The following is a 26,126-nucleotide window of genomic DNA, read 5'->3' as shown; positions in this document are numbered from 1 at the left end:
GAATTTGTTTCTATGCACAACAAAGTTTTGCACACTTGGGTGGTTGGTGTAATGGTTAGCATTGCTGCCTTCCAAGCAGCAGACATGGGTTCGATTCCCGTACCACTCAACTTTTTTTTGTTCTAGAGATTTCATTATGCCTTCTTAAGCTAAAACACATTCAAATCATTAATGCTCCGATTTTTCTATTCAAATATCCCCGTTCAGAGTCTCCACTACTTTGTACCGACTTTTCCGCCTCAATCTATCAGTCTTCAACTTGAGTTGAGCTTTCGCGTAAGATGCCCTTCGCATGATAATCTCGAGCATATCCTTACTGATAGTAGGAAAGTAATATTGAGAAAACTTGTGCACCCGTGATATCATCTGTTGGCGGAGAGCCCTGTCAAGCTTGCACCATCTGGCCTCTGATGTTATTTCAAGCTCGTGAAGTTGGTGGAACATTTGAACAACGACCTCTTCAATGTGGCGCGTCAAGTGGACGCTATAACATTGCAACCCTAGCAAAATCGCCAATTGCTGAAGCGTAAGACGAGACTCAAAGCGTTGCAAGAGAACTGAGTAATAGTCTTTCCCTTCTATCACGGTCACTTCGGAATCGTCCTCAATTGGATTCTCTGCTCTGTACTCTTTACACTTCATCATTTGCAGCATCGTCCGAAGGTTCCTGAAGATGGGCAATCTGTACTCCCTGGCTTCTTCACTGATGCAGTAAATTTGGTAGAAGGCTCGACACTTAGCAAACCTGACTTGAAACTTGTAGGTATTCCCCTCCCGAACAGATCCAATGACCTTGGCGATACAATTTTTTTTTCCTCCAACCCTAGGATAGCGGAGGTTACGTAGAATGCGTGTCTTCTTGGCATTCTTCTTCTCATTGGCAATGTCCAGAATTCTGGCTAAAAGTTCCAAAGGCGGATTATTTCTCAGGTGCTGCTGACACTCTACATCGCTTGGATTGGAACTTGACAGTGAGAGGCACTTCTTTGGTGGGCTCTGGCGAGCAGCCATTGGCAAGGTTTGCCTTTGGGGTGACAACACTTGGTGGGATGCCTTTTTGTCTGTCTTAGCTTCGGTGGAAGCAGTGGTCGTTGTCGTTTTCAAGGTGGTGCTCGGCGATGTCGATGAGACTGTCTCGTCATGGAAACTTGCATTCTTACTCGGCTTCTTCCTTCTAATCAATCTCTCGTCCAGCTTGTCCAAGGCTGCTACAGGTCTCATACACCTCTCCTTGAGCCCTCGATTCTCGGCTGGTGGCGCTTCATCATCTATCCTTGCTTGCGACGCCTTCTTCTGGTACGCTGCCGTGCTCAACAGCACTTGACACGTACACTCAGAAAGGAAGTGGCCAATGATTGAGCTGTCGAATGAGCTGTCTCCGTAATCGTGCCTGAACGGCTCCGTGGGTGGCTGAAGAAGAGTAGCGTTGAACACCTGATGAGGAGAACTCGAACTACCTGAATACCAGGGGATGGAACCCAAGGCCATTGGGTATGTTAATAAGGTTTGGGAAGAAGGAATGCTTAGGCTGTCCCTGTCAGTGTCAGAGTAAACGCCGAACCCGGTACCAGGGCCAGCGCTACAATCGAAGATGGAGTGACCTGAGAGCATCGACATGGAAACGACAAGGGAGAAAAAAAAATGAGTACTTATGGATTTGAGGGGATTTCGCCCTGTTTATATACTCTCAATTGCTTGGATCAGAGGGTTCTTGCAGGGTAGATCGATGGTTTCCATAGCAACGCATCGGCAAATATGGCAAAAAGTGTCCCTGCGACGGGCAAGAATTCAAGATGCCCAAATTCTACATTTTGGCCAACTCGTTATGATTTGTATCACTGACTAAATAAAACTAGTTCCAATATCGCTGGCCCCCTATGGGATCCCTTCTCGGACTTGTGCCATAGATCCCGAGATCCAGTCGTCCTAGCCGCATCTTAGCGACACAGGATCGCACCCCACAATCTCACACGTTCATTGGAGCTGTGCTTCGAGAATGTTTTCTACGGCCAAGTTGACATCGGCCTTGAGGTACTTGCAGTTGTTCATCACCTGTATCAAGGTCTTGATTCCAATGTCCAACTTGCCGTCCCCGTAACGACTCAATTGTTCAAGCACTTGCTCTCTTTCTCCGGGCAGCATAAAGTTCATTTCGTCGAACACAGCTTTCACCTCCGAGATTTCCGTGATTTTCTTAACCTCAATCGTCTTGGTGAAGTTTTCAGCCAAGGTCATGTGCTTCAACACGGAGTACTGCGATGTTGTACCTATGATGAGCAATCTGCGTCCTCCCGGTGGCTTTTTGTTCAAGTTTACAATCAACATCTGTAAAATCTCATTGGAGAAACGTGGGCCAATGGGAACGTAGTTGATCAACGTCTCAATCTTGTCTATAACCAAAACGTTGAGTGGTGATTTGTAAATGTCTCTAAACGTGTTGTCAATGGTTGCAATCTTCATCGCCTCCGACATGCCAACCAAGTTTTCAGCGCTGAGCATCTTGATATATGGGAACTCGGATTGTAGCGCTATCATCGACGCAATTGCTGTCTTACCAACGCCAGGCTCGCCGTGCAATAACACACTAATAAGTCTCTCAGAATCAGAATTCTTGACTTCTTCAATATAAGACGTTAATCTTTCGAAAATAGAGTGGATACGTCTGTTGTACTCAATGACACCGTAAGGGAAATTCAAGTTCAAGTCTTCTTCATTCACACCAAACGCGGGCTTGACTTCGTTGAGAGCAAGCAAAAACTCGTTCCGTGTCAATTTCATCTTGGCAATGTTCTGGTCAACTTTGGCGATATTCTCACTCTTAGTGTACTGATTTATGGCGAAAGATGAAGCAGAGTTAACCAACCCTTCCAATTCAGCACCGGTGAAGTTCTTGGTCAAGCTGGCCAATTCGTCAAAGTCGACATCATCTCCGAGTAAGTCATTGTCCTTCATTTTTTTGGTGTGAATCAACAAGATGTCTTTACGTCCCTTCTCATCGGGCAACGAGATCTCAATTTGGATCTCAAAACGACCAGGACGTAAAAGAGCGTTATCGATCAAGTCCAATCGATTTGTCATACCAATAATCAATATATTATTCAATTGGTCCACACCGTCCATCTTAGCCAAAAGCTGATTGACCACATTGTCGCCCACACCAGTGCCATCACCACGACTGCCTCTTTGTTTGAATACAGAATCCAACTCGTCAAAAATAATGATGTGCAATTGGGAAGACTCACCCTTGAGCTTGTACTCCTGTTCTGCTTCCTTGAACAAGTTTCTGATGTTTTCTTCTGAGGAACCAACATATTTCAGGAGCATTTCTGGACCATTGACAATCTTGGGTTCCTTAACGTTCAACATTTTTCCGATCTGGCGAGCGATCAACGTCTTACCAGTACCGGGTGGACCGTAAAGCAAAAGGCCCTTTACGTGGCGCAAACCCAAGTTCTCCACAAGGTCTGGTGAGATGATACGTGAGGCGAAAGCCCTACGGAAGATTTGCTGGAATTCGGTATCCAAACCACCAATTCCCATGTTTTCTAACTTGAAGTCAGGATTGATAATAGGGTTGGCACGAGGCTTGTTTGCCAACGAAGTCTTGGCTCCTCTTTTCTTGATCAATTTGATCCTTGTGTTTTCGGCACCGAAAAAATTGATGTTGGTGCTTTTGATCAAAATACCCTTAGTGCCTAAGTCCTCGGACATTGTTCTTTCTGAGGAACCCAATTGAGCCAAGTCAATCACCTGAACGCCGTGAACATAAGCAATGAAAATAAAACCTTCAAAGTCCATTACCACCGGCTGGGATGGTTGCAAAATCTGATTCTCAAACTTGGCTTTGAACACCTCAGCAAGCTTCTCTTCGCTCAAGTGCACGTCTCTAGCCTTTGAAGAACTAAGAAAGTCGATGACCAAATCAACCTCTCCAAGATAATGAGTATTATCTCCTGGCTGCTCAAAGAGGTTAAATGATTCGATCAGAACAGGCTGCCCTAAGGATGTCTTGCACCATCTTCTCACGTGTCCAGCTAACCCGACAGTGCCCTGGGGTTGATCTGGGGTCTTTTGTATGCTGTAAACGAAAGTTCTGTCCAACAAAACGTGTTGTCCGTCTGAAGCTTGAGGAACGTCCTTTGGGTTCAAGGCAATCAAGTTGGCCAAGGCGACATTGTTGCCTGGAGCATTGTCAACTTTCAACATCATTCTATTGAAAGGTACGACTTTCGGTTGATGATGCGGGGGCTGATTGTGATGAATCACCGGATTTCCCGGGCCAGGGTTATTCGAAACCTTGTGAAAACCTAATTTTTCCATCATGGGTGGTAATCAGCAGGTTGATAATTGAGGTCCTTATACTGTGTTCAATGTGTTCACACTCTGAAGTCTTATGCAGTAAAATCAGCATCCGGGAACGAGTCTGGAACTGTGTCTTTTGTGACGTGTAGTAAAAAGGGAGAATCATTGTAGAGTGGACCGAAGATATAAAGTTCATCGTAGCCCTTGAGAAAGAGATATTTTTGGTTGTGTTGGTGGCATGTATTGCTTTATGTTTCGCAGATGTGAATGCACCATGAAGACCCCAGCGAGAGTCATTCACCAATTCGATATACAGGCCAAAAAGCATGTATGAAAAACGTATTCGTTTACAGGGAGTTGCTCTTTATATCTGAACCCCCAATTTACGTGTTTGTGTGGCTGCTCAACGGAGACTGAAAAGCCGGGTGGAGGAAATGGCTGCAAACTGAAGTGCGCAAATCACTATGGGTACCCGGAACCTTTACCTGTTCTGTTTGGTCTAGGTCATTACTTCTTCTCGAGCCCCACAAGAAAAGTTCTATCTCGAGCAGCCATTGGATGACTAAGTGGACTTTGGGGGTTCCACCTGAGAGCGCTACGGTTGCTATCCAAGCAGACAATTACACAGAGAGTTTTTGTGCAACTATCAATTCTAATAATATTAATGCTTTTGATAATATTAGAAGATGGAGTTGTTACCGGCATTGAGTACTACCACAAGCGTCTTGTATCATTTGAAGATGCTGTGATTTGATAAGTGGCCGATTGGGGTATAAGCAAAAAGCTTCATTGATAAGCATCCTTCTGGAAAGCTCAAAGAGCTGTCAGAAAAATACTCGGCTCTCATTTTGGTACTCGGGCCATGAATGTACTTATTTGTGCAACTGGGTGCAAAATAGTTCTGCTGCCGCCAAGCGACCAATCTTAACATCTTCCACCGGAAGTCACCACACTTATAGTTTTGTTACTTATACAGATAAAGTACGTAGAAATCCATTGCGTGTATTTGTTTTGATTCTTGCGTTACTTAAATTGAGCTTTGGCGTTCTCAATTGCATATTTCATGTTCACTGTGCTACTGTAAGATTACTTTGCGATGCAAGCTGACATTGTAGGAATGTTTCCAAGACTCTTAATTCCCTTGATTTCTTTGTTTGATCTACAGTGCTCCTCCTGTTGATGGTCTGATATCACTCTCTGAAGCCACAGCCACACCATTTCTAAGGACTGCGTTCTCAATTTCGCGTGAATCACTCAAAGACTTTGTTGAAGGTGAAATCAAGAATGCTTTCATCTCTTAATCTGGTAAAGTCGCCTCTTGAGTTTTACAAATGCTTCTTATGAACTCGCACCTCTCTTACCCGGACCAATACCGCTGCAAATTTACCCTTCCTGAGCGAATTCACAAATTTTAAAGGCAACTCATCAATGCTGAAAATGTTCAGGTGACCACATCTGTTCCAATTCTCATGTTTGGGTGTCCTCTGGCCATTTCATTAAGCTGCTTTTCCCATACGATATCCGGATAAGAGAGGTGGCGAGACATTTGCAGCCAAACCCATGTACCTACAGCGGGCACCGCACACATCACAAAAATGAATAGTACACTAAAATGGAGTCCTTATCAAATATATATGAAGAAGCTGACACATTTCAAAAGAAAAGACAGAACCAGAAGCACAAAAGTTTGCTACTTCTCCCAAATCACTATGGGACCACATTTGTCGTTCTAAGACACTCGAAAGTCTAATACTCAACCTCACTATCATTTCCAGTAGATGGAAAATCTCGCACCGTTTATCTAACTCTGAGCGTGATGGCCAAATCCCCCACCCAGACATAAGCCCGAAATATAAATTTACAACAATCACCAACAACTTATTTATCAACAATAGAGCAAGTAAGGCGGACTGAGACTCTAAAATGACATTATTTAAGTCATATGCGTTTACAATTATGACCACGTTAGCGTCATTATCGTTATGCGATAGTGCATCTGAGTACAAAACAACACAACAACTTCAGCGAATTGATGATTCAACTAAAACTATGTCTAATAATTATGATAAAAATGGAATACAACCACCAGATTTACATAAAAGGGCAGAGTGGAGAATGCTTAATGTGAGTCCAAGGACAGGTATACTCGTAGCCACAACAGCGGCATGGATGGGGCTTTCAGTTTTAACAGGAGGTGGAGTTCAGATTGCTGGCGTGGTGTTAGGTGCTGTATGGGCTGCAGCGGCTGCCATACTGGCACATTATGACGAAAATAGTGGTTCAATTTCTTCTAAGAGAAACCTTGCTCTAGGGTTATACAACAAAGCTATAGATGATGGTAGTAAAATTTCAACTAAACATGGACTCATGTATGATTTGAGAAGTCTATTAGACAATGACTTAGAGAAACGAAGCCAAGAGTTACAAGAGATATATAACATCCTTGATGACGGTGGGATGAATGGTGTGGTATTGATCAAACGAGAAATTTATAAAAACATCGTCAATGCAAGTCTTTTTGAACAATTGAAAGATCATTTCTTGTGGGTATATGAGAATGGAACTGCTACCATTGCAGTTGGAGCCGATCACTTAAGTAACCACGAAATGGCTCAAAGAATTGCATTAGCACTGCCTGGTGAGCCTTATAATAGTGCTGAGAATAACAGTACTAACGATGTACGTTCTAATACTTTTCCAGCTGATTGGATATCGTACAACTTTGATAATGTCAACCATGATCTAGCCAAATCTTGGTGGATAGACAATATGCGTTACACACCAAACTATGAAGCGTTATTGGGTGATTACATGGATCATGGCGAAATATATTTTAACACCTATGGTGGTGTGGACTCACAGTGCAACGATGATCATGATGGTGCTCAAATGCCATAACATCCTTCTACTGTGCACACCTTAGTATCAATCAAATAATTTGGTATTAGTTTAGTTAGTAATAAATGATATACCACATTGTCAGTCCAAGCTTGCATTCCCTTTGTGGTCTGCGAACTCGGCTCCGAGACCCCTAGAATTCATCGTTTGCTATCTCTTGTCTAGGGGCTGCATCCTTTGCACATGCAATCCCGATCGGACTAAAACCACCACACTAGTAGCGCCCTTCGATGCGATTCCACACCCGCGGTAGAAAGTGTGGCGCCAGTGCGCCGCGAGAAGAATATGACCACTTTTGGTCCCACACACCCTGAAAATTGATGAAAGCTATATGAATATAATGGCAGAGCCTTGAAGAACCCAGCTATGCGGTTAATTTTAAAAAATCTCCCATGACGTCAAAAATACTCGTGGGTTGCTGATGTGAATGACCTGCACATAGACGCAGGGCCTTCGTGGTGCCCTACCCGTGTCCAAAGTTAGTAAGAAAGCGGACGCCTAGATTCGCACCCGAGGAATATAAAGCCACACCGTTTCGCAGCCCACGTCGCCCATCTTATTCTTTTTTTCTCAACTACACCTCATAGACTCATAGATTTAATAATGACCGCTATCATCCAGAAGCCAGCTCCATCTTTCAAGAAGACCGCCGTTGTCGACGGTGTTTTCGAGGAAGTCTCCCTCGAGCAGTACAAGGGCAAGTGGGTGCTTTTGGCCTTCATCCCATTGGCCTTCACCTTCGTGTGTCCAACCGAGATCATTGCCTACTCCGACGCCGTCAAGAAGTTCGCTGACAAGGACGTCCAGGTGTTGTTTGCCTCGACTGATTCGGAGTATTCCTTGTTGGCCTGGACCAATGTCGCCAGAAAGGACGGTGGCTTGGGCCCTGTCAACATCCCATTGCTTGCCGACACCAACCACACTCTCTCCAGAGACTACGGTGTGTTGATTGAGGAGGAGGGTGTTGCCTTGAGAGGTATCTTCTTGATTGACCCTAAGGGTGTCTTGAGACAGATCACCATCAACGACTTGCCTGTCGGTAGATCCGTGGACGAGTCCTTGAGATTGGTTGACGCCTTCCAGTTTACCGAGAAGTACGGTGAGGTGTGCCCAGCCAACTGGCAGGAGGGTTCTGAGACCATCAAGCCTGACGTGAAGAACTCCAAGGAGTACTTCGGCAAGGTCAACAAATAAACTTTATATATTCTTGAATACACCTTGATACACTTTGATAAATTCATGTGAAGTAGCATTGTAATTTTAAAGTCAATTGCACAAGCTGCAAACGAAAGGCAGAAAGTTTTGGTTCCCCTACTGGTGTTTTTCACTAGTCGCACCGGCTCACTTCCTACGATACCGATCATAACCACTATAGTCCCCACTCACTCAATGACCAAGGAAACGCTCTTCTACCAGTTTGCCGTAGAGTCCCAGGTCTTCTTCAAGTCCAAGTACACCTATGCCTTAGTCAACATCAAACCCTTGGTGCCGGGCCACGTTCTTGTGGTGCCTCTCAGAACTAGCGTGCTTCGATTTGGCGACTTGACACCCTCGGAGTCCACCGACTACATGAACTCGTTGCAGCTCATCCAGGGACTCATACGAAAAGTGTATAAAGCAGACGCTCTCAACATCGCCATCCAGGATGGGCCTGAAGCTGGCCAGTCGGTTCCCCATCTCCATACTCACTTGATTCCTAGGTACAAGACTGACGGGTACGGCGATGGGATATACCAGAGATTGGAAAAGACAGACTTGGCTGCTGCATATGAGGACTTTTTTGCTAGAAAGGAAGTGTTTCAGAAAGAAGGCGGGTTCAAGGCCCCAGACGACGCCTCAAGGAGCCCTAGAAGCGCAGAGGAAATGGCCAAGGAGGCGGACTTCTTGAGGGCGGAGCTTGAAAAGTACGAAGCTGAGGTTGCTGCTGAGAATTAGACAATACTAGACACTGGATTTGTTTTTGAGTATAGAAATGTGGTGCAATTGACGTAGACTTTGATTGTGAAGTGCTCTGTAGGTAGTTGCAACAAGTGCAAATTCATTCAGCATGAATGGGGAGAATGTACCATGATTAAATGATTGGCTATTCAGTTCCAATACCTTGATGTCTACAAGTTTTGAATGATGCTGATTTGAATGTGAATTGGTGGTACAATTCTACTGCTCGCATTTGATCTGCGGTGAGCTCTTCCATTCTGCCATTGCACCAGAGGTTAGAGGTTATCAGAATGCTTCTTTCACGGCAAGAAAGGAGGGCTCTAAGGTAATCTAGGACTTGATTGTTTTCCACATTGTGTCTAGGTTTCCATTGTGCATAAGTAGTATCTCTCTGATTGTTCAGTGGGGTTCCCCATCAACAGCATGTGGAGTAATTGCAAGACTTAAGGATCTGAAAGACAAATTAAATCAGTAAAGCTTGTTCACAGACTCTTCTTGTGACTGAGCTTCGTGGATTGCAACATCCGGCTATCCCAGATATGAGAACCACCCTTTTAGCGTCCGTTGCACTTTTAAAGACCTTTCACACCTGACCTGGATGGATAGCACTTCCCATCATAGTTCCAAATGTAAGCTACGTTAGTGCAAGGTCTAACATTCTATAGCCAATGTGCTTCAAAAGTGAGCGTTACCACAATTTCATACTGATCACCCTGAATCACTTAGCCTCAACAGTTAACCCCTTTACATGACATAATATCACTTTCATTCCTCCATTTCAAATTTTCTTGCTTGACTGACGAGATTTCGATTTTTCAGCACCATTTCCAATCCTCGGTTTTTTTGCAACCGATTCATCCCCGTTTCGCATACTACTACCATAGGCGCGCTTCTATTGCAAATTTAGCAGTCCTCACCTTTTAATCTTCATAAGCATGTCCACCGAACCTCTCGACGAGATCCAGTGGAAATCTCCCGAATGGATTCAACAATTCGGTCTTCACACGGGTAATGTCCTCGACTACTTTGCCGAATCGCCCTTCTACGATAGAACTTCCAGTAATCAGGTATTACGGATGCAGTTTCAATTCCAACAGATCCCTCCCCATATCCACCCACAAAAGTATATTGAGCTGAAGCTCACAGAAATGGTGGGCATTGAGTTTGTGATAGCGTACGTGAAGGAACCTGATTTCTGGATTATCAGGAAACAACGCAGACTAGACCCCACCACCACTACAACTGAGCAAGACTACTACATCATTGGTGCCAACGTGTACCAGGCGCCCAAGATATATGACATTCTCAGCGCCAGGCTTCTATCTAGCGTATTGTCTATGCGAAAGTCGATCGATTTGCTCAATAAAATGACGAAGTTCAGCATATCTGAAGGTGGACATCTATATCCATCTGACAAGGAGAGTGCCAGCAACGGCGGAAACGCATCTGTGCAAGTGTCCACAAACCCACCCTCGGCAATGCCCTCTACAACGAATATTCCAAGCCTTAACCCAGCAGCTACTCCTCTGTTCCCGAATCTGACACCAGGGACAAGTCAAGCCCAGCCTTCGAACGGAGAACCGGGCCTGAGCTCCATCATGAGTAATGTCTCCAACATTAATAGTGAGGTACTGGCTACAGCCTTCAACAATCTACTCAATTCGGTAATGGCGTCAGCCAATAACGACAAAAACATCTACTTGGATGATATCCCATTGTATGGGAAAGGCAGTACCGTGGAACAACTAGGGCTCAAGTTGAACTTAAATGACGATGACGATGATTAGAAGGTGGCGATTATTAGAAGATGACGATGATTAGACCTATTTACTAAAGCTCATCCTTCTTGATGGCAGCGTCCTTTTGGGCAACCTCATCCTTGGTAAGCTCGAGCTCACCAGCAGCTGCAATCTTCAATTCCTTGACAGGTCTGTCACCATAGCTTGTCTTGACCTTCTCCATATAGTCAACGACATCCTTGCCGTCGAGAACTTCACCGAACACCACATGGGCACCGTTCAACCATGGGGTTAATACGGTTGTGATGAAAAATTGGGAACCGTTAGTGTTACGACCAGCATTGGCCATGGACAATCTGTACGGCCTGTCGTGCTTCAAGGTGAAGTTCTCGTCGTCGAATTTGCCACCGTAGATGGACTTGCCACCGAAGCCCTTGCCAGTCTCAAAATCACCACCTTGGAGCATGAACTTAGGAATGATACGGTGGAAGATGGAGCCGGTGTAGCCAAACTTGGGGTCATCGGAAACGGCCAACTGTCTGAAGTTCTCGACTGTTTTTGGAACGACCGTGCCAAACAAACCAATGGTGATCCTACCAATTGGTTTTCCCTCTTCCTCAATGTCAAAGTACACCTTGTGAGTGATTGGAGGGTTTTCAGGCAATTCGCCAGAGCCAGCAACAGCAAGCTTGAAAAACGCAAAGAGAGTTGCGATAATGGCTGCAAAAGTGAAAGCTTTCATCATGTTTGCAATGAAGAAGACGGATTCGAAGAAGAAACTTGTTCAGAATTGATGCGTGGCTCTCGTGCATGGGCGCGCCATAGACAGGTCCACCTAAAGGTTGCAACATTGCAGGCAAGGGCATCACAATGAAGCCATGGAGAACAAATTTGGCAATTCCATCAAGAATTATAAGTGCCCTTGAATTCAAGCAAATTATGACATACACAAATGACTCTATTATTATTGTGCCTGGGCCACGACTTTAGTACATATAGTGCCCTGCTCAACCAGACCCTCTTCGGAGTTGGATTCTTACAACATAGAAGACTAAAATAAAAATAATGCATCCTAAAATATCACAAGCGGCTTATAAGTCACATACAAACGTACTATAATCCGTTCATCTGCCCCTTCGAAACCCCATTCGCTACATCACCTCCAATTCTTTGCCTACAAGTCTTCTCCCTTGATAATTGACCTTGCTATTTACAAATGATGTCCATCAGAAGTCTCTCTCTCCCTTGTCCTCAGCCTCCTTCTCTTGGGTGGCCCACTTCTCTCGTTCTTCTTGCATCTGCTGCAACCTTCTCTTTGCCTTAACCGCCTTGGCCTTTCTTTCACCACCATTCTTCTTCTTGCCCCTCTTGTGCTCTCTGAGGGGCTCCAAGTCATTGACAAACTTGTGCTTCCATCTTAGTAAGTATCGCCTTTGCGAGGTATCAATGCCCATGTTCTTCATCTGCTTCGACGTTGTATTCAAAAATTTCTGCAAGTCTCCTTCAAATGCGTCCAAATGTTCTATGGTATCTCTACCGATAAGCTTGAGAAACGTCTCTAAATCATGAACATTCTCTTTTGTTCTGGTGGAGGTATTTGTCTTCAAGAGCGTAGGAGTTGTCGAAAACAATCTTTGAGGAGCCATTTGAAATGCTGAGGAAACAGGCTTACAGAGCAAAGCAGACCGGCTCACCGGGAGCACTTGGCGAGCCAGGGCCCTTAATGCCGTGAATGCAAACATGGTTGGTGAAGCTTGGACTTTTGATGGTGGATCTCACGTACTAAATTTTTCAGCTACAGTAAGGTAGTGCGAGACACAAAACACCAGACGACACTACAAGAAGGTTTTACAACGACAAGTTCCAAAGGGCAGCCAGATGGCTGCTAATGTATTCTATCAGAGACAGACATGCTTACAACAAGCCCTTGTTCTTGAATTCCTGCAACAAGGAGTTACCCAATCTAGCTGGGGACTTCTCAACAACAACACCAGCAGACTCCAAGGCAGCGATCTTGGACTTGGCGTCACCCTTACCACCGGCAACAATGGCACCAGCGTGGCCCATTCTTCTGCCTGGAGGAGCAGAGATACCGGCAATGAAGGACACCACAGGCTTAGGACCCTCAGGTCTGGACAAGTTGTGCTGCTTCAAGAATTCGGAAGCTTCCTCCTCAGCAGTACCACCAATCTCACCAATCAAAATGATACCCTCGGTCTCTGGGTCGTTCAAGTACAAAGTCAAGGCATCAATGAAGTTGGTACCTGGGAAGGGGTCACCACCCATACCAATGACCAAGGACTGGCCCAAACCTACCTGGGTGGTCTGAGCAACAGCCTCGTAGGTCAAGGTACCGGATCTAGAAATAATACCAACCTTACCTCTCTTGTGGATGTGAGAAGGCATGATACCGATCTTGCACTGGTCTGGAGCAATCAAACCAGGACAGTTGGGACCAACCAATCTGGTCTTGGACTGGGTCTTCAAGATCTGGGCAATTCTAACCATGTCGTGCTGAGGAATACCTTCAGTGATGGCCACAGCCAACTCGATCTCAGCCTCAATGGCCTCCTCAATGGCCTTGGCGGCAATCGAAGGTGGCACGAAAATACCCGTGGCGTTAGCGCCAGTCTCCTTGATGGCATCCTTGACCGAAGCAAACACTGGCTTGCCCAAATGTTCCTGGCCAGCCTTCTTTGGGTTGGTGCCACCAACAACCTTGGTGCCGTAAGCAATGGCCTGCTCGGCGTGGAAAGTAGCCTGCTTACCGGTGAAACCCTGGTAAATGACCTTGGTGTCGGCATTCACCTTCAAGTTTTTGATGGTAGATGCGTAATTTTTGGCGCTGACGCTGGAGGCGAAACCACGAGCAAACTGTTTAGAAAGCATGACGAATTGTGGGTTTGGGGGGTGGATTGAATAGGTGCGGTTAAAAAACGATCGAACCTTGCAAGTTTTTGACAAGCTTCGTTGGTTAATTTCGCATACTTTTCTGTCGGGCGTATAGGATCCGCAAATGGGGGACTGCACACCCGGGGCTTTAGAAAACTCAGTTTTTTTTTTTTCTCCCTAGAAACCCCGAGGCTCTCTACTGCTGTTGGCGAGTCGTACTGCAGATAAACGGTTGTCTCCCACGTTTGGCCTGCCAGCCCGAGCACCACCCCGACCGCGATTTCCGGTTTCTGCCGAGGGGACCATGAGAGTCAGCTTAAGTAGAGGGGGTCGAAGTCAGAAATCAGTTTTACTATGCTTTGCACGAATCCGTATATTATATGTCGTTAAGATGCAATTTTTTTTTCTTTCTTTGGCTTGTTGCGGGTCGGTGACTTACAATGGGGTATTCTGACAAACGTGGCTCGAGAGCGATGTTTTTCGCAGCCAAATCGGAGCTCAGATACAAGTGGTGTGGTGAAGAGAGTTGCTGTGTCACGAGAATACCTGTAAATTCATCATCGTAACATTCATCTTAAATTGCCATTGAGGCTACTCAGTTTCGTATCTACGTGTGACTCGGGCCAAGGTGGGGATCCCGCTCAGGCGCCACAGTCCAGAGTCAATCCATCACCGGATCTGGCTTCTCGTACTCAACAATGAAGCGACTGTGCTCTTGCGAATACCGAAAACCTATTATTTTTACCAGGATTGTTGGGGATTCGTGAAAATTATACCGCATTGCTCCCAAGGTACTACCTGGTTCTGGAGGAGGCAGAACGGATTACCAATGTTCATCACAAACTGATGAAGATTAAGTTGCACCTACCTTCTTTAGTAATTGAACAAGCTCTTGTAGTAGAGGGTTCTGGAGTTGAGAAGCTCCCAGTCAGCGGCCGTGATCCACATCTCGTTCACAACCTTCAACCTCGCGAACACACTGCCCCCCTTCCAGGTAAGTTCCCGTGGATCATAATCCTTGGGCGGTGGAAGCACATTTACAGCAACCGTTTGTCCCTGGTCACTAAGCCCGTCGGCTCTGTCTAGGTCGACATAGTACTGCGTTGCGTTCTCGATGCCTTCGAGCTCCTCCTCGGTCAACTCAATGTCATCCGCCGACTTCCCGCCCGCATTCTTCTTTTTCGCCTCTTCGATCATCTGTTTCCTCTTGTTATCCGTCTTATCCTTTTCTTTCGTCACATAAGCAAGAACGTCATCCAATGTGCTCGACGACAAAAACTTTGGACGCCATATGTTGATTCTGTCATTGAGAAGAACGTCAAAGTTGTCGAATTTGGCCAACCCGCCACCAACCACTAGCAAGTTGTCATAGAGTTTCTTGGCCTTATTAAAGTCGGTTGCAATACCTGCATTCGTAATCGATTCGATGATAGCTTTGTCGAGCGGAGCTGTCACAGGCAGCAGTGTATCTATCTGTCCTTGTGTGTTCAACGCTTTGGGAGCACTTGACTGCTTCAGATTGGCTTTCTCCTCTGCAAGTTTGATTAACAAGGCTTCATCTGTCATGTCCGAGTAGGCAGACCCGAACTGCAAATTCTCGTGTGCTTTGGAGTACGGATTGTTGGGCTCTCCAGTGTACTGATCAAATGACTCAGGAAGCAATGGACGTTCCCTCACGTCTTTTGCAATCTCAAACAAGTCGGGGTAAAAAAGACCCAAGGGCGCTAACATGACTTCGTCAAATACTTTGAATAAAAACTTCTCAGTCTTCTGACCTGGTTTTCTTTTATAAAAGTCATATAGCTGCACGGCAATATCAGCGTCATTGAAAGTAGCGTAATTCTGTTTGATGGTTTCGGCCAACTGCCAGTCATCGTTGAAGAAACTTAAGTCAATGTCGCTGTAAGGGAAGTTCTGTTGCAATAGTAGTTTAGTCAATGCCTCTGTAATGTGCTTACCACCATAATCAAGACGAATTCTAGAGTCGTTGATGATCAATCCTTCGTCCACACATGCAACAGTCGTGACCTCAGCACCAACATCCACAACACAGGCACTGGATGCCCCAGCACCAAATGTGGCGGCCACTGCCTCTTGAATAATACCCACTTTGCCGAAACACACAGAGTGAAGGAGAAGGTCGCACCATGTTTCGATGTAGGCCTTGTCGTACAAGTCAGGAATGACAAACAAACACTTGAGATTTGCCAATTCTTGGGGAGTTGTCCCCACGCCAATTTCTTCCAAAGCGGCTAAAGTGAGACGAGTAACATCTCCGTAGAGCTCCTGTGGAGAGCGGTAGACGTTGGGGTCTTGGTTGAACATACCATTGACTATGGGAAACCTTTGGTGCCACGTGTTGAGACTTTCGGTGATGGGGATTTGTAGAGCCTTGGAGCCAGCAATGAACTCATTCTTCTGTAAGAACTCGTCGTCAGGCGACAACCATGATTTGGCTTCTGGGTCGTTATGATCATCTATGGGCTCCCCAACTTGCTTGCTATTGAAGTCGGCAGCCAGTTCTCTAGAATTCTGCTGTATACGACGCTTGTAGTACCTCATACGAGCCTTGAAATCCTTAGTGACCACTGCCTTCATCTCGTCAAAGCGACTTCCGAAATCGACTTCTCCATCTTCATTGACAGTTCTCAATGGAGTCTTACGGTGTCCGTCCATCTCCTTAATCTCACGCTTGAACGCCACCACAGCAGGCACGGCTGTAGGAGCTGGTTCCGTGGCCCTCCCGAGACGTATACACGACGAGCCGGGGTGGAACACTATCGTATCGTGGCCTGCCCGCACCTTGACACGGTGCTCGCCAGTGGTATTGTCGTTGTCATCGTCGTCATTGTCTTCATTGTCGTTTTCGTCATTCTCGTCATCCTCATCATCATCGTCGTCCTCCTCCGTCTTCTTGTCGCCTTTGGCACCTCCTTTACCCACCGTAGGCCCCAGCTGCTTCTCGTTTCGCCAATTTCTAATCAAGGTGGCCTGCTCATCCTTTTTCAAGTAGTCTGCAAAGTAGTTCTTCTGGTTAATCAAGGGCACCGTCTTAACTGCCGTGAGCTTGAACCCATTCTGCTCCTCAAATCGACCTATGCCTGTTTTCTTCAAGTTCTGTGCAATTGTCGCTGCCGCCTTGATTCGCCCCTCTCTTCGCCTCTGCAACACCTCTTCAGACGGCTTACGCACCGTTTTCGACGTGGTCTTTCGCTTCTTCTTCTCGTGTTCTCCATCCTCTGTCTCAGTCTTCTCCCTCTCCGTGGACACGGGGGCTTGAGTCTCAGCGGAGGGCGTTGCCGCTGGCGACGAAGGAACGACTGTGTGTTCGTCGTGTTCTTCTTTGATCACGGGAGTCTCTGACATTTACAGAGGTTTTAGGTCAGCCGGTGTCGTAGGCAGTTGATACTTTTTTTCAACTCGCGAACAGTTATCTACGAGTCTCATACATGTGGGTTGATAGAGGCAGGTGATGCAAAGCATGTGCTCAGGTAGAAGAAGGAGATGATATTCACGAATACAACTAACTAATGTACATCTCTCGTTGGCGCTCTCTCAATATTTTAGGATGGGAGATGGGTTTTTGTGGTGGATGGTCGCAATCCTTATTGCATCACAGCGAAGCTAGGAACATCAACGATGAATATATATAGGAAGATGTCAAAATCATCAATGGATCTTTTCACCGGCAAGTTATATATATGGCTTTGATAAAATGAAGTTTTCTCTTTGAAATAGATTCTTTGAAGCAACTGAAAGGGAGATATGAGGCAGCAAATTGACCGGTCTACTCCATCAATTGAACCCAGCTAGTTTCAGATTGCTATTGTCATCTGCAACACAGTCAAGGTTCCTCAAGACTTGTGGCTAGAAGCCACCCAGAAAATGTGTATACGATTGCAACAAGCACCTGGCCAGCGTAACAGTAGACGATTCCACCTCGGAGGATATGGATACCATTTGCCTCAAAAACGGCGGGTATGTAAGGCATTGGCAAGTCAATTATGGCTAAGATTGCTGTGACAAGTATCAACGTAGGGGTCACTAAGGTGCAGATAACTGCTGCTTTTACACTGTTGAGTACCAAAGTTATCACAAACGGGATTATGGTGAGCAGCAACAACACATAGGTAATGATCGATGGGCCAAGCCCATCGTAATAAATTTCTGATTGCAAGCTTTTGACTAGCTGAGCCACCTTTGTGTCGTGATCCGTACCGTTCTGCTCAAGACGTCTGATCACAGCTACCGCTTTATCGAGTGCCTCCTGATACATTTGGGTCCACTGTTGCACAAACTTTTTATTTACTTCCCCTGATCCTACCAAATTCAACGCCAAAATGTTAGGAGTCACTCCAAGGTGGAATGAATCTCCCGGTAGACACAGAGTGTTGGTGCACATGTGGGCAAAGTAAAATCGATAACTTAACCCATCTCTGGTGGTTTTGTTCGACAGTAGCTTTCGAAGCTCGTCCATTGATCCAGGATAAAAGTATTCAAACAGGCTCATGATTGTTGAAGTGGCATTTGACCAGGAATCGTTTGAAGTCTTTTCAATGTAAAACTTAGAAAACATTGGCGACAAGTGACAGACTGGACCCACAAAGTACATGGTGTTGCAAGTGGTGAAGACAAAAAACATCACTATAAAAAAAATATGCTGCCAGGAAGATCTTCTGGAGTTGTGTGGAGCTATATGGTTTTGCTGAGGTACCGTGCCGCCCGAGCTACCTGAAGAAATATTCTCAAGGTTTCTTTCAGCTATGATTAGATCCTCGACTTTACTCATTTGTGATTACAAGTGATAAAGAAGTGTTTTAATAGAGTACCAAAAGAGATCTACTACGTGGTAGCTCTTGCAATGCATGAGTGGCGACTTCCGTGGAAAGAGAAGGTCCAACTATGCCTGATTATTGGCAAGTCCTTCACACCAACTACAATAATAAAAGTTCAGACTCAGTTCCCACACTTCGATCAATTCAGATATATCGAAATCATTCATGTAAAAGCTTCGAAATATATACTCTAAGTGAAATCAAGTTTTATGTCCAAAAATCTATACATAGTCACACGTATATACAAATCAACTGTATGCTTCGTGTATGCTAATCAGTAGTCCAATGCCATTTTGGGGCGTGGAGAGCGCAGCTCAAGTGTTCTTTTACCAGTTTGCTTGCCGGACGCAAACTTGTCCAGGTACCCAACGGAGGGACTGGCGGTGCCTGATCTCAGGAAGCGGTCCAGTGCTTGAAGCTGGCTTGTTTGTGGGGCCAGCGCCATACCACCGCCACTGCCACTATTGGTCTTCTTGTGCCGAGACAAATGCATAATGCCTTGAGCCATATTGCTTTCATTATGATAATCCCAAAGCTTGCGCTTCCAGCCGGCTAGGAGGTTGTGCATCTCGAAGAGCTTCATCACCCGACGCTTCTTCTCTTGCACGGTGCCCCTTTTATGATCTTTAACTAATTCTTCATGCAAGTGTTTGTACTCCAGGTACTTTGTGTAAAAGTTTTGTGCTAATTGTTTGTAGTATTGCTGCCTCTTATCACCAGAATGTATTGGCTTCGATGGCAATGCAGGCAGCGCTCGAGGTAAGTTCAGAAGCTTCGTGTCGTCTTCGCTGTCGTCGTTCTGCTCTTCGTTGATTGACGAAGGCAGTGTGAAAGAAGTGGCGTTGCTGAAAGTACTCTGGTTACTTCCACTGCTGTTTGAACGCTGGCCCTCTTTCTTTTGCTTCTTAGATTGTCTCTCATCCTCGGATGACAGCGACAGCGACAGAGAAGCGACATACCTTTGATCCTTGCTGTCCAGAGTGTTCTTCAACGGCGAGGTGTCATTCCGTGGCCTTTTCCGTTTGTTTTCGGTATCCATGCGAGGAGAGGCCGTTCCACTTCTCTTGTTAGGAGAAGGAGAGCCAGGAACCTTGCGACCAGAATCCTTTGAAGTGAGTATTCCACCGCCCAACGCCACAGGTTTCTTCGTGTCATCCTCGGAGGATTTCTCTGTAACACGACGTCTGAGCGGATGAGTATCCAGATACCCCAATCTGCTCAACGCGTGGTGGGCATTTTCTATTATTAGAGAACGCTCATATGGAGTATACCAGGACCATTTCCAGGGGCGAAACTCTTTGTACGCCTTGTCCTTGAGAATAACGTAATCATCGAAGTGATCAGTGTCGACCTTGACAAGACCTAATGCAATGCTTGGATATGTGTCCGATTCGGTGAATTTGGAGTTTGGAGAGTATACCTGGGTGTGGGTTTGAAAAAGAAGGGTAAGTTCCAGTGTTGAAACGTAATGCTGATGCGAAGCGTTGAGTTTCGCTTCTACTTCTTGCTTGGTTATGGGTCCCAAGGCAAGCAATGCTAAAAATTTAGTGGAAACGGCCTCCTTTGAGTCTGACGCCGCCACTGCGTAAGCGCCAGGGTTTTGCTGCAACGACAGCAGTTCCCTATGACTGATATTAGGCTTTTCTGGGAGCAGCGGGGGAGCTTTCGGTTGGGAAGCCGCCAAAGGAGCTGACTCGTGGTCCTTGATCTGGCGTGGATCAGTGAGCACATTGAGCCTCTCGGACACGGTTCCGGCGAAATCGAAATGGCCCTTTTTATGCAGAGGAGCATAAACATCGAATCGAAGGGATTCTGTGCTCGAAGAGCACGGATACACGAGGTTTTCATTGACCTTGATCAGCTAAGCGGTTAGTAAGGAGGCAAGGGAAGACACAGAAAAGCAAAGGAATTTTCGTCAACATACGTATTTGCCGTTTTTCACCACGAGTTTCGGGACCACTCCGTCCCGCTGGAGGCGCTGAAGGTTCGCTAGAGCGTCCAGGTTGAGTCTCAAGGCCACTGCCTTAGGGGCGGAAGGCTTTGGCGGGTTTAAGACAGAGACCAGAGGAGCCATTCACTAACGAAAGGGTCAGCTTGTGTTGGATGTAAATGAGTCTTTACTCCGGAGGTATTTTTAAAGGTGAAGGGATAAAAAAGATTTGTGTGGGAGGAGGTTGGAGTAAAAGCGCCAGTAGTAATAAAGTATGGGGGCCTGGGTGGAGTCAGGCAGCAGAATGCGAGGCAGGCAGGGAGGCAGGGAGGGCACCAAGTGGAGTGGTGGTCGAGGCGAGCGGGTCCAGGACCAAGCGACAGGCAGGGGAGGGAGAGAAGACGAGGAGAAAAATAGAGTGGAAAAAAAGAAAAGGAAAAAAAAAAAAAAAAAAAGTGGGAATGTTGACGGCTTTATATAGATTTGAGTCTTTGGAGTGGATCGGTACTTAGACGGATGTTTTTGTATGGGCCTTTCTGTGGGTCATTTGGGTGCAAACTTTAGATGGCCTGCAGCAGCCGCTGAGGAGGAGGCCCGAAGGGGGAGAAGGCGAAGAAAGCGCAAGATGAACAAGAGAAATCATCTAGGTTGAGGATTCCGAAAATTATTTTCGTTGATTGTAAGAAATCCTTATTTGGGGGTCATTTCTGTGTTAGGTTGAGGATCGTGAGTTGTGGAGCGTTGATTGTGGATCGTGCTCTTTTTCTCGGACCTCTGTCGGTGATTCCACTACTGAGCGTGAACACGGATTTGGAGAATTGTATGGAGTTGTATTGTCTTTTTTGGACAAGAATCTCAAGCATTTTTTTCTATCTGGATCCTTTTGGGGACCTTTTGGAGAAATGGCTGCGAAGCGCAATTGGAGCTGGTGGCTAGAATCGCTTATGGCAAGCGCCCATACTAGGGGAGTCTTCATCGTCTTGTTTACTAGTAAGCCCGCAATGGGACATGAAGACCCCGTTTATTTTATTTTCCTTCTCGCTGTGGAATCAAGCGGGGGACCATCGCATGGTCAAGTGATGAAGGCTCTCAGATCCTGCTAAAGCAGCTCAGCTTGTGGAAACACCCTACTATCAGGAGGATATCAAAGTAAGAAAATGACCATGGATCTTTTACAACCTATCATGTATGGGCTTTCATTGACATGAAAGCGTTGCTTTGACTTGGCAAAAGTGATCAGCTTTACTAGATACTTATGGCTGCACAGTTTTCAGCCTTATGATAAGCTATATGCAATTGGCTGAGAGAAAGTAGTGGCGATTCTGTTTGTGAGTGACTTGCCGCCTTCATCTTTATTGTATTGCTCAAGCCAGATTGAAGTTTGTCAAGTGAAAACCGATTGTTCAGCTGAATTTATCCTCAAGCCAAAGCTTCCCATAAAAACCTCTCACTAAGCTTACTATTGGCTGCGAAAAATGGTTGCAACGGTAGTCACCATTGTGCATAACACTAGACAACACACCACAAAACAGTATATCTGCACGCTACTGACAAGTTAGAATACGCTTGCGAGCTAGTTGCCTAAAAAAAAAAAATAAAACTCTCAATAAAACCAGCTGATTTCATCGATCACCCTACTTTGTCGCAATACGTCGGTTGCGTGTCTACCAAAGCCTCCCAGCAACCACTCAATTGCCCTCAAAAACACAATTTTTCTAAAATGTACCAATTTCTGGTGCTCAACCAGCGCCGACAACTCGTTCTTGCCTTAGATCACATATAATTGCTGTTTTGCCCTCAGTCACTCTTCTTTAGTCCTGTCCCCTTTTCTCTTCACATGCGATGAGAGTGTAACCCAGTCAAATCCACGAAACAGACTCACACGTCCACACAAACAACTTTTCTCCAATGATTTGATGTCTCACTCACTTCTCAGCTCCAATTTATTCTTTGGGCCCTGTATTAGCCTCTTGCCCACCCGCCTCTTCTCTGCCTCCAGTCGTGCCCGGCTCATAGCTACCATCGCACTTTACCCGTCTCACCGCAAACAAGCAGTACTCTTCAGTTGCAGTCTTCTTTTTCAAGGCAACTGAGTATCAAGCATTTCTAAACTCAAATTCTACCAGTTATGTTGAAGTGGGTCCAATCAGGTCTTTCTGTTGTTGCTGGCACCGCCGAGCCAGAGTACGGGCGCGAGGCTATCCACCCAGTGACCGACTTTATCAAGAAGGGAGACCCTGTTTCCAGAGAAACAACGGTTGAAGACTTTGCGTGGAGAAAGCCCAACTACACCAACGTGGAAACCCAAACTTTCTACTTCACCGACTTGAAGACGGGATACACTGGTTTTGCTCAGATCATTCATTCTAACATCATGGGAGTCAAGACCACGGCTCAGTTTACCTTCAGGTTGTACAACAACGAGAAGGGCGCTGAGGATTCAAACTGCATTTGGACTTCCACTGCTTTAGAGAACTTCCGTGCCGAAGGATCTAACTTCTACGCTGATAACTTGTCGTTTGAGATTTCTGAGGACGGCACAACTTACCACTTGAAATCCCACGTTTGTGAGGACTCCATGGTCGACTTAACCGTGAAAAGATTGGCTCCTGGTGTCATTTTCGGCAAAGACGGCATGACTCTTTACGGTGAAGACGTGGAAAACCCATGGGGTTCCATGAGACACGCCTTCTGGCCTAGATGCAGCGTTTCTGGAACTCTCAAGTTGAAGAATAGCGTCAAAATCGATGTGGATGGATTCACCATGTTCGTCATGGCATTGCAAGGTATGAAGCCCCACCACGCCGCCAAGTCGTGGAACTTCCTCAATTTCCAGAGCCCTCACTACTCTGCTGTTCAGATGGAATTTACCACGCCTAGATCCTACGCAACCACGAAGGTCAACATTGCCATGCTCGCCAAGGATGACAAGATAATTCTCACCTCCATCGATAATGAGGTCACCCACGAGGATGCTGAGGTTGACGAAGTTGGCTGGAATGTTCCTAAGGGCATCACTTTCAACTTTGCCAAGAACGGTGCCGGTTCAGAGACTGTTGCTGTTGTATCTGGCAAGTTGAAGCAGCTAGTTGAGCGTGTTGACGTCATGGCCGAGATTCCTCAATTCGTCAAGAACATCGTTTCTGGTGTCTCTGGAGCCAAGCCTTACATCTACCAGTTCTGCAACAAATTGAGCATTACGCACGGGGCTGATACCGAAGAAGGTATTGGTTTCAATGAGGCTACTTTTATCTCCGAGTAAAGATGCATTTTAGGTGATAGATAAGGATAAGATTTATACATGACCTGGGGTGGCTTCCATCCCGTCTTGTTACAATGGGTTGCTGGCATTAATTTTCCATCTCTCCGCCGGATCCCCCGTTCATAGTTGATTTAATACGTTAATGATTTAGGAAAAGATAATCTTCACCAAAAATAGGTACATCAGTTTCGTAAGTCGACTTTTTTAGCCGAAAAAAGTGCAAAAAGTAACGACAACTGCAGGACTCGAACCTGCGCGGGCAAAGCCCAAAAGATTTCTAATCTTTCTCCTTAACCACTCGGACAAGTTGCCAGACGACGATGATTGCAGATAGTGCAGGAAAGTATATATCAGTCATTTTGTACTTTCTCAATCACGACTTGTGCTATTTATATGATCTAAAAGCAAAAAATCTTCAGCTCATACTAAACATTCTAAAGCGCTCATTATAATGGCATATTTAATCAGCTGAGATATGAGACATGGGAGGCTTTAAAGTATAACGACAACGATAAGACGGCAGAACTTCCATACAGGCAGTAAAGGAGATATTTCATTCTTTCCATCAAACTGCTTATATATATTCTCCCAAAACGTCACCAAAAGACTGCTCTTTGTCCCCAAACGGAGCTCGAAAGAAAGAAAAAAATGATACGAGAAGAGTAATAATAGACTTCCAGCCAAAGTCCTGGTGAACGAACTATCACTTTAACTACATCTAGCGTTATTTTTGAACTTTGTATAGACTGCGCTTGCTATTTAGTCTTACCACTCAATAGGATGATGATAGACAAAGCAGCATGGCCGATTGCAAGGAGGCAACGTAAAGATAACATCGATAGATGGCCTAGATTTGTCTATTTGAAGTGTAATAATCAACATATTCTTAGCGATCTAGTTTTATTTACTCCAATCGGAATATGTATGAAAAAAAAAAAAAATAATAAACCCCTCTAAAGGTGAGTATCTCACGTCAAGCTGAATAAATTTTACTTTTCTTTTGTTTCCATTGATTCAAACAGAGCGAAGTTTAATATACAAAAATAAATCAAATTCGAACGTTATAAATCAAATTAACAACTTTAAACACTATTAGCTCGCTCTCCACGTTACAATCACATCTAAAGCTTCTTCTCTACTTGAAGAATTTGTCTGGCGCTATCAGCAATACTTTGATGAAGTGGGATCAACTCAAAGCCCAAGATCTTTCTTGTTTTGTCGTTCTTGGGGGATGCTCTCTTCTTGACGTCCTCTTTGTCCGAACCAGGATTGCCAATTGGAACATTCTTCGTCTGCTCGGGGAATTCTGCGTGCAACACATCGATGATAGTCTGTTGGGTGAACGAGCCAGTGGTTAAAAACAACCTCTCGTTCTTGGCCTCATCTTTCTCAAAGGCAACGAGATGGGCCTTTGCGACATCACGAACGTCCACAGCAGAAGCATTCACAGAATGGACATCCCCCTCAGGACCACTTGTCTTCAAGATTGCATTGATAATCTCCGAGGATGTGTTCAATTTGGCAGTGTTGAAGTCGTCAGTGGGCTGAGGACCGAACACGTAGACTGGGTTTACCGTGGAAAGCACAAACTGAGGCTTCTCTTCCTTGACAAATTCCCACGCGGCCTTCTCAGCAAATGTCTTGGAGCCATAGTAACCAAAAAATGGGTTTTCCAACGCCTTCTCCCAGGTTATATCGTTCCATGAGCTCTCGTCCCATTGGCTTCCTGGAATCAAATCCATTTCAGGGGAAGCAATGGCTGCGTACGAAGAGGTGACAACGACCCTTTTGATGTTGGGTCCGTACAGTTTGATCGACTGCAAGGCGCCCTTAGTACCATTGATAGCAGGCAAAAGAAGATCTTTTTCAACGTTCGTGACATTGAAGTGGAATGGAGATGCAGTGTGCAAGAAGACATTGGCTTCTTGGTGCTTCTTCACGAATTCATCGAAGGCACCTTCCTTCTCTATGTCCTCAACGATCTCGTAAGAGAACTTTTCTGGGTTTCCTGAGGCACTTTTGACGTATTCACCTTTTTCCTGTGATCTGACGGAACCGACGACGGTATAGCCTTTCTTGATGAGCTGCTGCACAGTGTGTAAGGCGATGAAGCCAGAGGCGCCTGAAACTAAAACGGTAGTCATGGTGAAGTGAGTTGTTGATTGATACGTTCGAAGAGGCAAAAAAGCCCGATATTTATACCCTTTGGTTGAGCAACATGGGTTCTGCCAATTTGCCCGTGTGTGGCACCGGAGATATTGTTCTTCGACAACCGTTGACGCGTGAGCGGATGTTAGCCATTTTGGGTAATACTCCGTGCACGGAAATAG

The 26,126-nt window shown here is 45.6% G+C and overlaps 14 protein-coding genes and 2 non-coding genes across 16 annotated transcripts; 6 read left to right on the top strand and 10 right to left on the bottom strand. All coding sequences in view use genetic code 12, as the record gives it.

The window, feature by feature from the left end:
- The first annotated feature begins 37 nt into the window (after window positions 1–37).
- Window positions 38–109, top strand: CJI96_0003455. Its single transcript has one exon. It is a non-coding gene; the product is annotated as a tRNA-Gly (tRNA).
- Window positions 110–189: 80 nt separating this feature from the next.
- On the bottom strand, window positions 190–1,617 carry CJI96_0003454 (uncharacterized protein; the record flags this gene model as incomplete). The annotated part of the gene is made up of 1 exon (XM_029032711.2): window positions 190–1,617. One exon carries the CDS (start codon window positions 1,615–1,617, stop codon window positions 190–192), a length of 1,428 nt encoding a protein of 475 aa, XP_028893026.2.
- A 357-nt stretch (window positions 1,618–1,974) lies between these two features.
- SEC18 (AAA family ATPase SEC18) lies at window positions 1,975–4,323 on the bottom strand (the record flags this gene model as incomplete). Its single annotated transcript, XM_029032712.2, has 1 exon — window positions 1,975–4,323. One exon carries the CDS (start codon window positions 4,321–4,323, stop codon window positions 1,975–1,977), a length of 2,349 nt encoding a protein of 782 aa, XP_028893027.2.
- A 1,935-nt stretch (window positions 4,324–6,258) lies between these two features.
- Window positions 6,259–7,200, top strand: CJI96_0003452 (uncharacterized protein; the record flags this gene model as incomplete). Its single annotated transcript, XM_029032713.2, has 1 exon — window positions 6,259–7,200. The coding sequence occupies one exon, from the start codon at window positions 6,259–6,261 to the stop codon at window positions 7,198–7,200; it is 942 nt and encodes a 313-aa protein (XP_028893028.2).
- A 603-nt stretch (window positions 7,201–7,803) lies between these two features.
- Window positions 7,804–8,394, top strand: TSA1B (Tsa1bp; the record flags this gene model as incomplete). Its single annotated transcript, XM_029032714.2, has 1 exon — window positions 7,804–8,394. One exon carries the CDS (start codon window positions 7,804–7,806, stop codon window positions 8,392–8,394), a length of 591 nt encoding a protein of 196 aa, XP_028893029.1.
- A 195-nt stretch (window positions 8,395–8,589) lies between these two features.
- Window positions 8,590–9,135, top strand: HNT2 (bis(5'-adenosyl)-triphosphatase; the record flags this gene model as incomplete). The annotated part of the gene is made up of 1 exon (XM_029032715.2): window positions 8,590–9,135. One exon carries the CDS (start codon window positions 8,590–8,592, stop codon window positions 9,133–9,135), a length of 546 nt encoding a protein of 181 aa, XP_028893030.2.
- Window positions 9,136–10,073: 938 nt separating this feature from the next.
- CJI96_0003449 (mediator complex subunit MED6) lies at window positions 10,074–10,925 on the top strand (the record flags this gene model as incomplete). Its single annotated transcript, XM_029032716.2, has 1 exon — window positions 10,074–10,925. The coding sequence occupies one exon, from the start codon at window positions 10,074–10,076 to the stop codon at window positions 10,923–10,925; it is 852 nt and encodes a 283-aa protein (XP_028893031.1).
- A 43-nt stretch (window positions 10,926–10,968) lies between these two features.
- Window positions 10,969–11,622, bottom strand: CYP5 (peptidylprolyl isomerase family protein CPR5; the record flags this gene model as incomplete). Its single annotated transcript, XM_029032717.2, has 1 exon — window positions 10,969–11,622. The coding sequence occupies one exon, from the start codon at window positions 11,620–11,622 to the stop codon at window positions 10,969–10,971; it is 654 nt and encodes a 217-aa protein (XP_028893032.1).
- A 481-nt stretch (window positions 11,623–12,103) lies between these two features.
- On the bottom strand, window positions 12,104–12,619 carry CJI96_0003447 (mitochondrial 37S ribosomal protein mS41; the record flags this gene model as incomplete). Its single annotated transcript, XM_029032718.1, has 1 exon — window positions 12,104–12,619. The coding sequence occupies one exon, from the start codon at window positions 12,617–12,619 to the stop codon at window positions 12,104–12,106; it is 516 nt and encodes a 171-aa protein (XP_028893033.1).
- Window positions 12,620–12,791: 172 nt separating this feature from the next.
- On the bottom strand, window positions 12,792–13,766 carry LSC1 (succinate--CoA ligase (GDP-forming) subunit alpha; the record flags this gene model as incomplete). The annotated part of the gene is made up of 1 exon (XM_029032719.2): window positions 12,792–13,766. The coding sequence occupies one exon, from the start codon at window positions 13,764–13,766 to the stop codon at window positions 12,792–12,794; it is 975 nt and encodes a 324-aa protein (XP_028893034.1).
- An 876-nt stretch (window positions 13,767–14,642) lies between these two features.
- On the bottom strand, window positions 14,643–17,135 carry ARP8 (Arp8p; the record flags this gene model as incomplete). Its single annotated transcript, XM_029032720.2, has 1 exon — window positions 14,643–17,135. One exon carries the CDS (start codon window positions 17,133–17,135, stop codon window positions 14,643–14,645), a length of 2,493 nt encoding a protein of 830 aa, XP_028893035.2.
- A 478-nt stretch (window positions 17,136–17,613) lies between these two features.
- Window positions 17,614–18,558, bottom strand: CJI96_0003444 (uncharacterized protein; the record flags this gene model as incomplete). Its single annotated transcript, XM_029032721.2, has 1 exon — window positions 17,614–18,558. The coding sequence occupies one exon, from the start codon at window positions 18,556–18,558 to the stop codon at window positions 17,614–17,616; it is 945 nt and encodes a 314-aa protein (XP_028893036.2).
- A 320-nt stretch (window positions 18,559–18,878) lies between these two features.
- Window positions 18,879–20,678, bottom strand: CJI96_0003443 (uncharacterized protein; the record flags this gene model as incomplete). The annotated part of the gene is made up of 2 exons (XM_029032722.2): window positions 18,879–20,465; window positions 20,529–20,678. The coding sequence occupies 2 exons, from the start codon at window positions 20,676–20,678 to the stop codon at window positions 18,879–18,881; spliced, it is 1,737 nt and encodes a 578-aa protein (XP_028893037.2).
- A 1,984-nt stretch (window positions 20,679–22,662) lies between these two features.
- SVF1 (Svf1p) lies at window positions 22,663–23,796 on the top strand (the record flags this gene model as incomplete). Its single annotated transcript, XM_029032723.2, has 1 exon — window positions 22,663–23,796. The coding sequence occupies one exon, from the start codon at window positions 22,663–22,665 to the stop codon at window positions 23,794–23,796; it is 1,134 nt and encodes a 377-aa protein (XP_028893038.2).
- A 230-nt stretch (window positions 23,797–24,026) lies between these two features.
- On the bottom strand, window positions 24,027–24,108 carry CJI96_0003441. The gene has a single exon. It is a non-coding gene; the product is annotated as a tRNA-Ser (tRNA).
- Window positions 24,109–24,917: 809 nt separating this feature from the next.
- CJI96_0003440 (SDR family oxidoreductase) lies at window positions 24,918–25,940 on the bottom strand (the record flags this gene model as incomplete). Its single annotated transcript, XM_029032724.2, has 1 exon — window positions 24,918–25,940. The coding sequence occupies one exon, from the start codon at window positions 25,938–25,940 to the stop codon at window positions 24,918–24,920; it is 1,023 nt and encodes a 340-aa protein (XP_028893039.2).
- Window positions 25,941–26,126: the final 186 nt, after the last annotated feature.

This window comes from Candidozyma auris, chromosome 3 (genome assembly GCF_003013715.1).
Source record: "Candidozyma auris chromosome 3, complete sequence".
NCBI classification, from domain to species: domain Eukaryota; kingdom Fungi; phylum Ascomycota; class Pichiomycetes; order Serinales; family Metschnikowiaceae; genus Candidozyma; species Candidozyma auris.
The sequence above is the reverse complement of the archived record's forward strand: the minus strand, read 5'-3'. Positions and strand labels throughout refer to the sequence as shown.